The 15136-nt window shown below is 59.6% G+C and overlaps 7 protein-coding genes and 1 non-coding gene across 8 annotated transcripts; 4 read left to right on the top strand and 4 right to left on the bottom strand.

Annotated features, from left to right (window-relative positions):
• Positions 1–73: 73 nt before the first annotated feature.
• Positions 74–1810, top strand: A1Q1_01847 (response to drug-related protein; the record flags this gene model as incomplete). The annotated part of the gene is made up of 3 exons (XM_014328578.1): positions 74–334; positions 399–1523; positions 1607–1810. The coding sequence occupies 3 exons, from the start codon at positions 74–76 to the stop codon at positions 1808–1810; spliced, it is 1590 nt and encodes a 529-aa protein (XP_014184053.1).
• Positions 1811–2310: 500 nt separating this feature from the next.
• Positions 2311–2414, top strand: A1Q1_t094. The gene has a single exon. It is a non-coding gene; the product is annotated as a tRNA-Arg (tRNA).
• Positions 2415–2991: 577 nt separating this feature from the next.
• Positions 2992–4026, bottom strand: A1Q1_01846 (transposase; the record flags this gene model as incomplete). Its single annotated transcript, XM_014328577.1, has 1 exon — positions 2992–4026. One exon carries the CDS (start codon positions 4024–4026, stop codon positions 2992–2994), a length of 1035 nt encoding a protein of 344 aa, XP_014184052.1.
• A 3542-nt stretch (positions 4027–7568) lies between these two features.
• Positions 7569–7899, top strand: A1Q1_01845 (uncharacterized protein; the record flags this gene model as incomplete). Its single annotated transcript, XM_014328576.1, has 2 exons — positions 7569–7728; positions 7790–7899. The coding sequence occupies 2 exons, from the start codon at positions 7569–7571 to the stop codon at positions 7897–7899; spliced, it is 270 nt and encodes an 89-aa protein (XP_014184051.1).
• A 1555-nt stretch (positions 7900–9454) lies between these two features.
• On the bottom strand, positions 9455–10324 carry A1Q1_01844 (glucose 1-dehydrogenase; the record flags this gene model as incomplete). Its single annotated transcript, XM_014328575.1, has 2 exons — positions 9455–10149; positions 10219–10324. 2 exons carry the CDS (start codon positions 10322–10324, stop codon positions 9455–9457), a joined length of 801 nt encoding a protein of 266 aa, XP_014184050.1.
• Positions 10325–11190: 866 nt separating this feature from the next.
• Positions 11191–12659, top strand: A1Q1_01843 (racemase; the record flags this gene model as incomplete). The annotated part of the gene is made up of 2 exons (XM_014328574.1): positions 11191–11229; positions 11328–12659. The coding sequence occupies 2 exons, from the start codon at positions 11191–11193 to the stop codon at positions 12657–12659; spliced, it is 1371 nt and encodes a 456-aa protein (XP_014184049.1).
• A 222-nt stretch (positions 12660–12881) lies between these two features.
• On the bottom strand, positions 12882–13697 carry A1Q1_01842 (uncharacterized protein; the record flags this gene model as incomplete). Its single annotated transcript, XM_014328573.1, has 2 exons — positions 12882–13090; positions 13145–13697. The coding sequence occupies 2 exons, from the start codon at positions 13695–13697 to the stop codon at positions 12882–12884; spliced, it is 762 nt and encodes a 253-aa protein (XP_014184048.1).
• A 318-nt stretch (positions 13698–14015) lies between these two features.
• Positions 14016–15131, bottom strand: A1Q1_01841 (uncharacterized protein; the record flags this gene model as incomplete). Its single annotated transcript, XM_014328572.1, has 5 exons — positions 14016–14224; positions 14286–14393; positions 14526–14990; positions 15036–15063; positions 15111–15131. 5 exons carry the CDS (start codon positions 15129–15131, stop codon positions 14016–14018), a joined length of 831 nt encoding a protein of 276 aa, XP_014184047.1.
• Between the last annotated feature and the right edge of the window lie 5 nt (positions 15132–15136).

The following is a 15136-nucleotide window of genomic DNA, read 5'->3' as shown; positions in this document are numbered from 1 at the left end:
CGCATCTTGATGTACGCCCACCTCCTCCGATCCCCCGCAAGCAAACAAATCGAGCCCCGACTCCGGCCCCGCGATGGCAACTAACCCTCATCCGCAACCAGCGCGCATCCCCGCCATACCCCCCAACGGCATCGAGTACCCGCACCACCCCGAAGTGTACGACAGCCGCCAGACGCTCTCGCGCACCCCGACGCTGGACAGCATGGGACGGACAAAAGACACGCTGGCCAAGTCGGAACAGGCGGAACAGGTAGATGTGAACGAGAAGAGCGCGCAGGCAGCCGGAGGACCCCCCGGTGGCCCGCCCAAGCCGGGCATGATGGGTCCCATGGATGTGAGTAAAACCTGGCTTCTTCACGCGCACTCGCCGGTAGTCACCTGAGACTGGCGGGCGTCAGTGTGACAGAACAGAGCTTCGTAGCAACGCACGCAAGCTAACAACAGTCTTCGACCCCGAGCTCGCTCCGCTGCGCAAGATCGTGTACAAGATCTACGCGGGCACATGCATCATCACGATCCTGGTGATGTGGATCTGCGCGCCTGTCTACTGGGGCAGTCTCTGGAAGGCGGACAAGTATGTGAACCGCCTAGCCGTGCGCGTTATCGACCGCGACGGTGGGGCTATTGGGTCCGAACTTTCCAACTCGCTGCTCGCGCTCGACGGACCGCAAGACACGCCGCACTACTTCTACACGTCGCGGGACGAGTTCCCGACCATGGACGCAATCTACAACGACATCGTGCAGGAGGGCGCCTGGGCCTCTGTCGTCGTCATGGAGGGCGCGACGGCCAACCTGACGCGGGCGAGGGAGACGGCCGACAGCACCTACGACGGCCGCAACCTCGTGCAGATCGTGTATGCCCAGGCGCGCTCCGAGACGGCGATCGGCAGCTACCTTCTTCCAGCACTGCAGCGCGATCTGGGCAAGATCACGGGCAAGATGAGCGCGGAGAGCGTGGCGCAGTACCTCTCGTCGGCCAGTGCGCAAAACGTGCAGGCCCTCGCGCGCGCGCCGACGACACTCACGCAGCCGATCAGCTACCACCCCCAGAACTTGCGGCCGTACAACCAACCCGTCGCCACGGCCATCACGCTCGTCGGTCTCATCTACATGCTCATCTTCTCCTTCATCATCACCATGACGAACAACGCCTGTCGCGAGATCATCGCGCCCTACATGTCCACAGGCCACTACATCCTGTACCGCATCTGCCTCCCGCTCATTCTCTACCTGCCGCTGTCCTTCTTCTTCGCCATGATCAATTTGCCGTTCAAGATCCACTTCGGGGCGCACTTCACGTATGCGGGCGGATTCTTCCTCTGGGCATTCATCATGTACCTCGGCATGGCGTCTGTGGGGTTCGCGACCGAGTTCATGATCACGATCGTCGGGCCGAGGTTCATCTCCTTCTTCCTCATCCCGCTCATCATCGTCAACGTGTCCGTGGTCAATCTGCCGCACGAGCTCCAGCCCTGGATATACAGGTATGGCGTCGCTGTGCCGTTCTACAATGCTAGTCGGGTTAGTAACAAGCTGATGGCCTCTTTTCGCATCTATAAACATTCTCGCATGAGGACGCAAGCGTTTGGCTGACAAAACTACAGGCCGTCAGGACCATCATCTTCGACACGAAAAACCAACTGGGCATGAACTGCGGCATCCTCCTCGCCTGGGTCGGCGTGTCGCTCATCACCATCCCGCTCGCCACCTGGCTCACGCGTCGTCACGCCGTGAATGAGCACAGGCGCGCGATGGGCGAGATGGAGGACGACATTAGGCTGCCGGATGGAAGGGTCAACTCGGTCTAAGCCGAGCGGACGCCGAGCGGAGCGAGGCGCGCTCGCTCTCTGTCTCTTTGAGAGGGGGGGAGGAGAAGGATGGAGAAAAATGGGGAGATATTCTGAATATAATAGATAATAGGAACGCCCACCGGAGCAAACACCCGTCATAGAATCTCTTTGTATTACTACGTTTCTCAGTATGCATTACAAGCTCGCATCTGCTTTATCTGCATTGCAGTATTCCCAAGAAACTGGGCCAAAACTTGGTAGAGGGTTTGAGGATCAAGAAATGAGGACTGGAGGTGGAGATGGAGATGGAGATGGCGAGGCATCTGTGGTGGAGATAATGAAGTCTAGCGGGGAATCATCCGTCGTTCACCGCCATCCTGCACTTGCTGTTCCCTTTCTTCCCTTCTGTCCTCACATGCATTGAGTGCGTAGAGGCCGAAGGTATCAGGGGGCGAGACACTATGCGCTCGCACCCGCGCCGACGCCCCCGACCCTTACGCACTCGGCAGAAGGGGCATGGTCGCGTGGCCCAATGGCAAGGCGTTTGACTACGACTCTCTCGCTCTCTCCTGCGAGACAAGCGATGATCAGAAGATTGCGGGTTCGATCCCCGTCGTGACCTGACTCCTGTGCTTGAACGAGCGCATGTGTTTTTGGACGTTGGTTGGAGAGTTGGATGAGGGAGAGGTGGTGGGAAGGTGGGGAGACGCTTTTAGGGTGGAGGACGGGTGGAGGACCGGCATACGATCTGCGGAATCTGCGGGGGAAGGGTGCGGAGGGACTGATCGGCTAGGTAGGCGCGGCAGATGGACGTAGACCGCCGTGGACGCCGCCCGGGCGTCCTGCGCGCCCTACACCACAGTATCACAGCCTGCTGCCTACTGTAGACGTGAGTGAGGCGGTATGGCAGGGTGGCTCTCCCACGGCGAGAACTAGGCTCGCCTCCCGTGACAGCCTGGCGCAAAGATTCAAGGGTATACTCCTGTGGCAGCGCAGCCGCGTACGGTAAGTCTTGGACAAGTTACAGTCACGTGTTTCGAAACCCGCTCCACCGGCCGTTCCCACGCATTCATTATCGTTGCAACTGTAGAAATCATGCATCGTACAGTCCACCATTGCACCTAGAAGTCCGAGAGTAAGTGCATTCGAAAGCCCTGCTCGCTGCGCACCTAACAGTACTAATTTCATGCATTCTAACGCTAGTATCCGGTGTACAGACCCTCCCGTTCGATAAGTGTCTCGATCTGCTCGGGCATGCTGTCTACAAGCGTGTCAATGAACCACTGCGGCACCTCGCGCTCGTATACGTCGACAATCTGTTCCCAGAGCTCTTCTTTGGTCGTAGCCTGGCGCCGGCGGGCCAAGCGCATCTTGATGTACGCCCAGAGGTGCTCGATTGGGTTCAGGTCTGGAGAGCAGGGTGGATGGTCGATGCATTGGAAGCCGCACTCGTTGCGGATCGACCTGCAGAGGTTCGTATGGTGGAGAGCGACGTTGTCCTCGACCGTCCAGCCCCCGCCGCGCTCACGGGCGAGCTCAGCGGCGTAAACGGAGAGCCGTTCGAAGAGAACATACTCGGCGTATCTATCTCCGGTTAAAGTCCACTTCTCGGCGTTCGGCTCTCGGCGCTTAATCTCGGCGGTGAGGTTGAGCAACGGCAATTTCTTGCCTTTGACCATGGCCCCCCATACATTGACTGCGATCCTGGACCCCGCCATCGCCGGTATCGTGTAAAGGGGGTTGTCCTGCTCGTTCGGCGGTCGGAGGCACCTCGGAGGGGCGTAATTCATGTTACAGATGGTGCACTCATCCGTAAAAATGACTAAATCCCAACGGAAACCGCGGTATTGGACAGCGTAGATGATGCGCATGTTGATATGGTGTGCTTTGAGGAACGGGGTTCGACGGGCGACGCGCGAGAAGATGTTGATCTCGGCCAGGTACCTGGCAATGGTGGTCCGATGGACGTCGTACTCTTGACCGAGCTCCGTGAGGCTCACAAACGGGTTCTCCTTGACATCGCGGGCAAGCTTACGCTTAGTTCGGGGGCTAAGCTGCTTCTCAGGCTTGACGTACAGGGTAACAGTCGCGCCGGTCTTCTTGTAGAGCTCGATGATGTCTCGGATGGTGGAGTAAGGGTACCCGAGCTCGCGCTCCATCTCCCGGAGGGCATGGCCCATCTTCCAGGCCCCGACGATCTCCCCTCTTTCGTATTGTGAGAGAGTAGGAGACATAGTACCCATGGTAAAAAATTGGAATGCATGCATGCATTTTTATAGGGTGAAAAACGCGAAATCAAGATCAGGCGCGTGATCTTACTCTTAGTGATCCTCGTACATGACTGGTGGATCGGATCCTGAAACACGTGACTGTAGGATCCAGGAGTATAGCTTGGCAGTTGACAGGTTGACTGGGGAGCATGGGGAGCCGGCCGAAGCGACCAAAGCGACGAGGTCGGCTGGTCAGTGCCAAGCCCAGCTGGGCGTAGATAAGCAACACAGTTCAGATGAGAGCCGTCAGAACGCCGGCCGCCGAGCGGTTGCTATCTATACACATGGTGATAAATAAGCCGTCGTTGAGTGAGCTGTGGGACTCGGCCGCCGCGGCGTAGATGCCCGTTTTCGAGCGCATCGAAAGTGAGATGATTGGCGCCACAAAGTCGCAGCAGAGCGCTGTTGCGGCCGCAGACGATGGCGCCAGAGGGCGACCTCTGTCCTCTTTGACCCTATGATTACATCTCTGGGTCCTCTGGGTCGGGCAGTGCTGGGACAGGAGAGGCCAGGCTGGCTTTGAAGGGCTTGTCCCTGCCTTGACATGAGATGCTGTGCAGTTAATCCTCCGATCGCGTGAGCAAGGTTCTTGCTCGGGGTTTCAATGACGACGGCGGTCTGTGCGCAATTCACCAGCGCACAGAGCGGTCAGCGACACCCCGACGCTGATGTGCAGAGGCGCCGGACCCAGTTCCAGTTGAGCGGTGCAAGTCTCAGTAGCCTCATAGTGGTCTCAGTGGACCCAGAGTCCGGTGGTTTGAGGATGGCGGGGTGAAGTGAGATGGCCTCGGAAGCGGCGAGGGGAGAGCTGACGTTTGAGGTCCGCTGTTTGGTCCTGGTCACTGAGGCCGTGAAGCTGACTGCCGTGACGTTCATGCACATAAAGAATCATGCGCAGGAGTGACTTTCGATTGTGCAGTCTTCCCATTTCCATCCCCGCGGTCAAGTCTCGGTGGCCGCTGCGGTGCTGGAAGTTGTGGGGAGCGCCGAAGGGCCGACGCTCAACTGTTATGTTTATACAACGTGTGTGGTGAGTTACTCTTCGGCATCTCGGATTTCGGACTTGGACTGTGCACTCTGCGGTCTGTCTGAAGGGAACATGACGGCACGGTTACTATCCTGACCCTCACTCCTGGTTCTGGCAGGAGAGAGGGTGGAAGTGACTCTCGAGGGTAGGAGCACCCGCTCGGAAGCAGTGTGGCTGTCGTTCGACCTCGACTGCCCAATTATGCTTACACTTGCGTCCGAGTATGCTTACAGCATAGCGCGGGCATGTCTCGAGTGTGCAGAACACAGACTGCATGGTCTGGAACGCCTGGAATACTCGGAACGCGCAGCAGGTGGAACGCGAGAGCTGAAGAGCTGGAATGTGCAGAGGTTGAAAGCTCACGGGTTTCAGCGAACCACCGCAGTAAACGAGACGCGGGCAGCGGTCAGGAAGTCAGGACACCGGCCACGATCCTGAGATTCATTGCTGTCCCAGTTTCCCCGCGAAGAATGTAATCAACTACGTATGGAGGGCCCCTGCCCGCTGCTCCTGTCGTCAGTCGGGGGCACCGCTGGCGAGCTCGTTGTCACGCCGACAGTACAGGACTGCTCCGCCTCGCGGCGTCGGCGTCGGCGCTCTTGGATACGGTTTCACCTACAGCCGTAAAGCCACGGCAGAGGCGCTGATCGTCACGGCTCTCTGTCTCACGCTAGCGCCGGCTCGTGATCTGCGCTCAGAGTACTCAGTGAGGCATTAATCAGGCTGATCCCAGTCTGCTCCGGAAAGCCTCCAACACCGAGATTCCGAGTGCACACCGAGGGCGACAGCTGCCCGCGGATGCGAGCATTTCAAGAGCATTTCAGTGTCGAGCATTTGTTTCAGATCACCCGGGCCTCTCTCCGAGGCCGCCTGACTCTTGCCTGTTTGCTCGGAGTCCGCCCTACCGCCGCGCCGTCGCCGTTGATGCGGCGCCCTCCGCTCCCACTCTCGAGACAAGCGATGAAGGGTCTGCGATCGCTCGTAGAGATCCGGACAGCTCGTTTGACAATGACGACTGAACAGGGTGCGATAGGTATATCCAGCATGCATCCTGTACCGAGCCCCAGAGCTCCGCGCAGGACAGGACGCGGGGCCATTCTCCAGGGACCGAGGTACAAACCGACAGGAACATGATGAAAAGGAGACGAAGGAACGGCGGGCACGTCGCCGCAACTGTGTCACTTGCTCCCACTGCACTCTCATTTCAGAATGTCTCCAAGGTCAGCTGCTGGGTGCAACATTGGTTACAGAGTCATACACAGAATACACGCACGCATTCATCTGGGACAATGCGGGCCGGCCTGGGCAAGGTGGGGTTGCGGGGTGTCCCGGCGATTGGGTGTGGGGGCGGAGTATTATGGTCCACTGAGCCCCGGTTGAAGAGTGGGTGCAGCAACTCTCCAGCTCTGCATGGGTCATTCAGTACTAGCACGGCATGCGGAAGCTCAAACAAGACGGCAGCAGGCGGCAGTGAATGGTTCCAAGTCGCTAGCGCACGCCAATTGCGACCCGAAAGCGGAGCGTTCATCCTTTCAGCCGCCGACTCCGTAGAGCTTAGATCCTCTACGTCGTCAGGCGTTATGTCATGCCACACCACCTTGCAAGGCAGTCACCACGTTGCGATAGTTGCGAGCCGCAGGAGCAGGAACGGCAGCATCACATGGTGCCCCCTGCCCCTCTCTACGTCTCAGCTCTATAGAGCCAAGTCTCCCACTCGGCCCACACCCAAAAATACCAATCTCGGCCTCTTAGCCGATGCCGCTCTCAGCTCACGTACACCTCGTAATCCTCGTGCGCCAGGAACCCAAGCTCTCCAAGCCGTAGGCTCGAAAGCAAAGGCATGAGCTCTAGGTACCGAAACGAGGCACGACCCACCGCCTTGCTCCTTGCTCCTCGCTCCTGAACTGCTGGTGACTTGGTAGTTACTCCGCCTGTCATTAACCCCTCAGTGTCCCGCGCTGTGCTACGGGCTGCAGCAAACTCGAGTGCGGGCTTGCAGTGCAGCCCGCTCGCACTGCACACGCACTGCAGAGGCCAGCGGCTGGGCGGCGTTTCATGTCGGCAGCTAGCTAAACGCAACCTGCTTGCTCAGCGCGCACGCATGCGCCGCACCCCGCTTGCGCCAGTGCCAGCATGCCAACCCAGTAGTCTACGCTTCGTCATGAATACAATCCACAGGAGCAGCAGGACATCCGCACATCCACCAGGACTACCGCGCACGGCGTGGCTCTCTGTCTCACGCGCTCCAAACTTCGGATCCTGGAACCCAGCCGCGCCCTGAGCATGCTGTTTCTCAGCTAATGCTTACCGTTAGCGATCGCGCTCAATGCCCTCCTAGACTTTCTGCCACCTGTGGACGCTTGTGCTGCAACGCTGCTCTATATCTCGGCAAGTTTTGCAGTGCATCAGCACCCAACTCGTATATATAGACCGGACACTCTCGATCGCCCCGCCCCGAGCCCATCCATCAAAGATAAACATGGCCCTCGCACTCCTCCCACGACCATTTCCGACCCCGCCCATGTCCATGACCCCCTCGCCCAAGACCTCTCCTTCGCCCAAGACCTCGCCATCCCCCGAACTCGACGTCACCGAGGAGGACTATGGTGCGACCTCACCATCGGCATCAGGAACTGACGGTAGATACGCTGATGGCGCTTTTCCTCGAGCTCGAGGACCGAATCGCTGCCGTGCTCGTAGCAGGCATGGACCCGACAGATGCCCAGAAAGCATTGGAGGCCGTCGGACGAGAACTGGAGAAGCTGAAGGGGCGGTTAGACGAAGCTAAGCGGCGGCGGGCGGAGTCATAACTTGCTCTAGCCACTAGCACAGACAGCTTGGACTCCACGACCATATCAGCCTTATAATAATCACTGGACGACTCAGCGTCCAGCACAGCATTCATTCACCATAGACGACCCCCGCAGCGCCCACAATCACGACATGACCTTGGGCGGCGGACTCGGCGGATTGCGCCGGTCTTCGTAACGAAGCCGCGGCGCCACGCCTCATCTGTAACAACAACAAATGCATGGCACACAGCACCACCCACATACTCACATTTGGTCGGAGCTTTTGAGGCGGAGCAAAGTTCGGCTGTCATGACCCGCGTACGCAGCACATGGTGACTGCCCGCTTCCACTTGCCTCCAGGCCCCCAACATGGGTCTGTAGAAAGCTCAGGAAGTGGCCCCTCAGCGGGACTCAGTTTCTCGGTCCGGAAGAACGGCTGATCGGGAGAAATGGCTAATTACCCGCATGGCTCGGTGTCCTGATGTCTTGCTGCGCGACCCAACCACTGGCAGGGCCTTCGATCGCGTCCACCTCCCACTATGCACCCAAGCTCCCGAGGCCACGCAAGGACCCGCCTTGTTGTCTTAGGACCGACCAAAGCAACAAAGCAACGAAAGGGACGCGGTCCCAGGGAGAGGACGAGGACGACACGTCGGCGAGCGGGCCGGGCATGCGTCGGCGCGGCGGGGGCCGCGCAAGTGGAGATTCGGAGTGGTCTAGCGGCACGTGCAAGCAGTGACCGTCGTCCAGGGCGGATCAGAGATGGCCCGCTTGCTACTCGCCAGCCGTCTGCACGTTGGACTCTGCACACAACTCAATCAATGCACACCCCAGACCTGTGTACCCGATAACGGCTTCACATGAAGGGCGATTCACGCCGTCTCACAGCGGAGTAGCGGCGTGCCTGGCCTGTCACACTCCCCCGCCTGTTCCGTGCTCTTCCGTGAGAGCGTTTCGTCCTCGAGTGCGTTTCACATGCAGTTCAATGCGACTCGTGACGGAGTAGCACCACATGCAGCACATGCTACCATCCAGGTACGCATTCAGTGGCTAAACTCTGCTCGGCGGGAACGCTTGGCCGCTTTCGGCGACGATTCTCTTCTGCCGTCACAACGAACGGGCGGCGAAAGGCACTCTCCTGGCTTCGGCAACCCCGGAGTCAATCTGCGGGTCGCTGCACCAACGCTTCACCGCACCGAGTTGCAGCATCAACGCGTCAGTGTGGCTTAACTCTGTGTCCGCTTGCATGTCCCTCTCCTGGCCGGTCGCTGGTAATGAGAAATCGTTGGAATGCGTGCGAATGCCACATGGCTAGGCTCTCCGCACCATCGTCGGTTTGTCCTGCTCGGCTTGTCCGATCATCTCGATATCGCCATTCCACTAACAGCTGCCGCGAGCACGTATCACGCTAGTCATCTGTGCCCTCGGATCCTTATCGCGAGACAGTGCGCTAGCTTAGCAGTTAGCCGTAGCCGCCCGAGCTGGTGTCGGGTTTTCCGGGTCGGAGCGAGCTGGTGGATTGGTGATTACATGCCTGCGCTGTTACAACATACTCGACATCCCCCCACACGCTCTACTGGAGCGAGATGGCCGCGCCGCCATCGACGAGCAACGACGCGCCAGTGCAGTACGCACTCATGTCGCTTGCGAAGAACACAACGGGGCCTGCAATGTCCTCAGGCTTACCCAGCCTCGTCAGCGGGGTGCGGGCCTCCATGCCCTCGCGCTTCGCGTCGTTGCTCAGGTCCTCCTCGTTGATAGCCGTCCGGATGGTGCCTGGCAGAACAGAGTTGCACCTGATCCCATACTTTCCCAGGGCGATGGCGCAGCTCTCCATCAGACTCTTGACGCCGGCTTTCGTGGGCGTGTAATGTGTCTGGAACTCGCCTCCCATCAGTGCACTAATTGAGGAGATGGCAACGATGGATCCTCCGCCCATCTTCGTCATAACATTTGCGCACGCCTGAGTCACCAGGAAACAGCCCGTCAGGTTCACGTCGTGCGTCCTGTTCCAGAGATCGAGGGGCATGTCGAGGAACGAGTGGAAGGGACAGATGCCCGCGTTCGAGACGAGAACGTCGATCCGGCCGTAAGCGGAGACGGCGGCATCGACGATTGCGGCGGCCGTCGTCGGCTCCGAGATGTCTCCGTAAACCAAAGTGACAGGTGTGCCTTTCTTCTCGAGGTCGGCCTTCAAACTCTCGGCGTCGGAGAGGGTCGACTCGCCGAGGTGGTGCAGCACGAGCCGGGCGCCATTCTCGGCGCAAGCTGATGTTAGCCATGCTCAATGTAGCCTAGCTGCCGTTCTGGCAGGCATGCCGTCGGCTTGGAGCTTACCGATGGCGACAGCGCGGCCGATACCTTGGCTGGCGCCCGTGATCACGACGACCTTGTCCGGCAACAGCCTCGACGTGACCTGATTCGTCGTACTCGTTCCAGCCATGTTGCTATCGGCGTGTCCTCTTCCCTCAGTTCTAGCTTCGACGGCGGAGCTCTCGGGGACGGAGTCGGCGGAGAAATAAGATATACGCAAGCTGGACCTGTTGACAACGGCGGGCGTGGGTGTCGCCGACGTGCTTGCATTATGAAGTCAATGTTCACGGGGGCGGCAGAAGACATGTTCCGGATCGCGTACGCATGTCACTGGCGCCCACCTCGTTCGGTGACTTTCTTTGTGGGGCCCAGAACGCTCGGTAGTCTGACAAACTGTGCACGCCAGTCACATGCTGTACATATACGGCTGCTCCACGCGGTCCAGAATTGCCAGAGCGCAGAAGTTGGTATGCAACAAGGGACCGACAAATCGGGCGCTGCACGATATCACGCAGGAAGCTCTCCAGTCGGCACATCTTTCCACCGAGCACCGAGGAACTGGCTGACATGATCAAACACCCGCGCCGATCCACCGATCCGTGTGCACGCCGGCAACTAATGCCTCATTGCTCCCGACAGTGGTCGTCTCAACGGCCGTCGACTTAGACCCGATCCGACGTTGTAGCTGACGGCGATATCCACGCACTGCACACAGATAGCCGAACCTGACACCGGCCCGGGATCTCGGCACAATGACGCCCCGACTATCCCTCCGGGCCGTCTGCTGGCCAATCGTGCTCCACAATCTGTTCCTCCAGGACTCCCCGCAGAGTCTGCCGGGCTCCTCCCAGGTTCCTACCGGGGTCCCAATCCCCCGAAGACACTGATAGAGGCAGATGACCCGGCTACTTGTGCGCCCCGCCGCTCCGACGACAAGCGACATATAAGTCCTCGCCGGTCGGCTCGCCGAACTGTCTTATCCATCTATCCTACACCATGCCGAAGAACCTTGCTAGCAACGAGTGGCCTACCATCGTGAGTTCCGAGACATGGAGATGAGCCTCGGAGGTGGAGCCATGTTCGGCACGGAGCACTGTGCGATGTGATCGTCTCCGTGCTCCGCGACCTCGAAGGCGTGTTCAGCCGAGCTTTCCGGCACCCATCACTCGCTCCGCTCGCAGTACGCTAATATCCAGGCCAAGCTCGAGACGTTCATCCCGTCCGCGACGGGCTCTGGCGGTGACTACCACCGCCAGGCGCAGCAGCACTGGATTGTGCAGGGCAACATCTCATGCCCGATGCACAAGTACCCCGAGTACCGCTCCTCGCGAACCTCGTGGGGTATCGGTGTCCTCGGTTCCATCTTCGTCAAGGTTACGGCAACTGATGGAACTGTTGGTTACGCCACCGGATTCGGTGGACCCCCTGCCTGCTGGCTCATCGAGGAGCACTACAAGCGCTTCGTTGTAGGCCAGGACCCGCGCGACACGAACAAGATGTGGGACATGATGTTCCGTGCCTCCATGTTCTACGGCCGTAAGGGTCTTCCCCTCGCTGCCATCTCCGTCGTCGACCTCGCTATCTGGGACCTGATCGGCAAGATCCGCGGGGAGCCCATCTACAAGATGATCGGCGGCGCGACTAAGCCCGACATTCCGCTCTACCTGACTGGTCCTAAGCCGCGTGTGGCCAAGAAGCTCGGCTTCTGGGGAAGCAAGGTGCCCCTGCCCCACGGCCCGTCTGATGGACAGGAGGGTATCCGGAAGAATGTCGCTTTCCTGAAGGACTGCCGCGACCAGGTCGGTCCCGACTACCCCCTCATGGTAGACTGCTACATGTCGCTCGACGTTCCGTACACGATTGAGGTCGTGCGCGCCGTCGAGCGGGCCGGCATCCACATCGAGTGGTGGGAGGAGTGCCTCCACCCGGACGACTTTGATGGGCACGCCGACCTTCACCGCGCCCTCCCGCACATCAAGTTCACGACCGGCGAGCACGAGTACAGCAAGTACGGCTTCCGCAAGCTGATCGAGGGCCGCAACCTCGCCATCATCCAGCCCGATGTCATGTGGCTCGGCGGCCTGACCGAGCTCATCAAGGTCGCGAACATGGCTGCGGCGTACGACATTCCCGTCGTGCCCCACGGCTCCGGCCCGTACTCCTTCCAGGCCATCATGTCCTTCCCCAACTCCGAGTTCTGCGAGTACATCGCCAACTCGCCCGACGGAGAGAGCGTGCATGCCTCCTTCGGCGACCTGTTCATCGACGAGCCGCTGCCCGAGAACGGTCGCATCAAGGTCACCGACAAGCCCGGATGGGGCCTCGAGCTCAACCCCAACGCCAAGCTGGTGCCGTACAGCTCGTTCTTCCAGCCGTCTGAGGGTCTCGGATCCGCCGGAGAGGACAGGACAGAGGACGAGAAGAAGGCGCTCAAGGGCCGCGTCGCTGAGAACGGCACTCACTAGGTTCAATAGGGCATTTAAGGTATAGACATTGCAATGCAGATCATAGACTCATTCGTGTTACACATTTTGCTTGACTTTATGGCCACAGAGCGCGGACGAGTGCGCGCTGCAGCCCTTCGATCTCATAGACCAACTCCCCGACCGTGGTCAGAGTCGGAGGGCGGGTATCCGATGACTGTCCCGACTTCTCTGTCTGTCAGCTGCACGAAGGATCATGAAAGCTCACCAATAAGCTGGCGGCGGAAGTCCCTCCCATTCCACGCGTCGTTTAGGCGTGCGAGCATCGCCGTCGCTTGGTGCCTTGGTAGAGATTTGCGCTTTGAGGCCGATTTTGGTGGTGGACCAGGACGTGACGAGATGCAAAGGGGCCATGCTCAGGACCTGGAGCATGACGGAGGAGAGGATCCCGAGCAATCCCTCGGCCGCAACGTCTGTTGTCAGCTGACATGCTTTCACCAAGAGTCAGCTTCGCCCGCGCGGCTTACCAGATTCATCAGCCAGGTGGGAGCGGTCGTAAAGACGTCCGAGCAGGGCGGCGAGCGCCGGCCCCGCTTCGCCGTCGGAGAGCACGCCGAAGGTCTCGAGCTTGTTGCGCACTTGCGACACGGCGTGGCGCAAGTCCTCAGGCGCCGGTTGGCCACCAAGTCCACCGCTGCTGCTTTCGGTGTTCTTGCGACTGACGCGGGGACGAGGAGGGTTCAGGCCGACGGTGCTCACGCTCGAGGCATGACGGAAGGGCATGCGAGTGTGGGAAGGGGCGCGAGGTGGCGGGACGGCGGGCGTCCTGCGAGGCGTCACAGTCCACTCGCTTTCGCTCCTCTCGCCCCTCTCACGCTTGACGGAGGGCCTGGGAGACAGACTACGCTCGGTCTTGATCGAGAAGGTAGAGTAGGAGCGCTTCCTGGATGGTGCAGCGGAGGGCTCCTGCGTGCGTGGGCGGGGCTTGGTGAGGTCTACGACGTCGTGGGTGGCCGAGTTAGAGGCCCTTGCCGTCGAGTGCAGTGTCAGCGCGCGCGAGGGAACGGGCGGGGGCGGCATGTCGTTCCTACGCGCAGGTGTGGCCTGCTGTCAGCTAACGGAACGCGCATCTGCAGCTAACCTCCGGCTGCTTCTGAGCGGATCTGCCCTTGAAGAGAACCTGGTATCAGCTTTTTGAAGCACTCCGCAGCTTACCATTTCCATGCCTGACATGGCGAAGCTCCGTAAACGGGCAGCGTCGTCAGTGGAGGGTAGGGAGATGTGAAGATGAGTCACTCGACGTTAGTGCCTTTATGGATGTCACAGAAGAGGGCTGAAGACATGCACACGTCCGTCCACATCCTTTGGGCGCGGGGGCGAGTGTGCGAAGATGCACTCTCAGGAGAAGCCGTTTCGATGCTGGGAGCCGAGTCGCTGAGTTGTCTCCTTTGTCTGCCTGCTGTCCAAAGCTGCACCGTTGTTCGAGGAGAGCTCATATAGCCATCCATTACGAGTTACGACCACAAGGCGCGGATCAGCGCCCGCTGCAACCCCTCCACCTCGTACACAAACTCCCCGGCCACAGCCAGCGTTGGCTGCGCTTGACGCTGATATGCCTGGCTCAGAACGTCTGATTCGTTAGCTTGCCAACACATCGAAGAAGCTCACCTGCAATCTCGTAGCGGAAGTTTCTCTCATTCCAAGCGTGGTTGAGGCGCGACAGGAGCGCCGTGCCGGGTGCTTTTGAGGTGACCTGTCTCTTCAGACTTGCCTGCACTGTAGCCCACGAGCGAGTCAAGTCGATGCGCGGCATGCTTAGCACCTGCAGCATTAGGGAACGGAGGCATTCAAGCCAGCATTCGGATTCGAGGTCTATCGTCAGCTTCTGGAAACCTCAGTCCAGCTTACCTAGATGATCCCAGAGGTGCTCGCGGTCGTACAAGCGCCCCAGTAGAACCGGAAGCACGAGCCGGACCAGCTCTGGTTCAGAAGGTGAAACACCGAGCAGAGCGAGCTTCGTGTGCACTTGAGAGGCAGCATGGCGCAGGTCCTCAGGCACACTCAGCACTCGCTTGCGACGGGGGCGAGGAGGAGGGAGTGCAACGCTGCTACGAGCAGAGGCGTGTCGATAAGGCACAGGGAAGTCAGACCGCCGGCTTTTCTCCCACTGGTGCATCGGTGTGAGAGAAGGACTCCTTTCCGTCTTCACAGGAGGATCAGGGCGAGAGCGCTTCTTTGCTGGCGGTGAGGTCTTCCTCGCGGTGAGCGCTGCATAGGTGTAAGAAGGTGGAGGCGTTGCGCGTGTAGCTGATCTAAGGGTCATCTTTCCAGTGGGCGGAGTCGGCTCCGGCGTTGGCTCGTCGTGAGATAGCTCTGTGGATCCCTGCTGTCAGCTTGGATATGAGGACAACAGCCTACTTCGTGTTGCTCCGCGGGCCGGCGCTTCCTGTAGATAACCTGCTATCAGCTAGCGTTTCAGGCTCCTTCGCCCACCACTCCAATAAAGCGTGCCATGGTGT

Source organism: Trichosporon asahii (assembly GCF_000293215.1).
Source record: "Trichosporon asahii var. asahii CBS 2479 unplaced genomic scaffold scaffold00003, whole genome shotgun sequence".
In the NCBI taxonomy this organism is placed as follows: Eukaryota; Fungi; Basidiomycota; class Tremellomycetes; order Trichosporonales; family Trichosporonaceae; genus Trichosporon; species Trichosporon asahii.
Note: the sequence above shows the minus strand (reverse complement) of the source record. Positions and strands in the feature narration are given on the sequence as shown.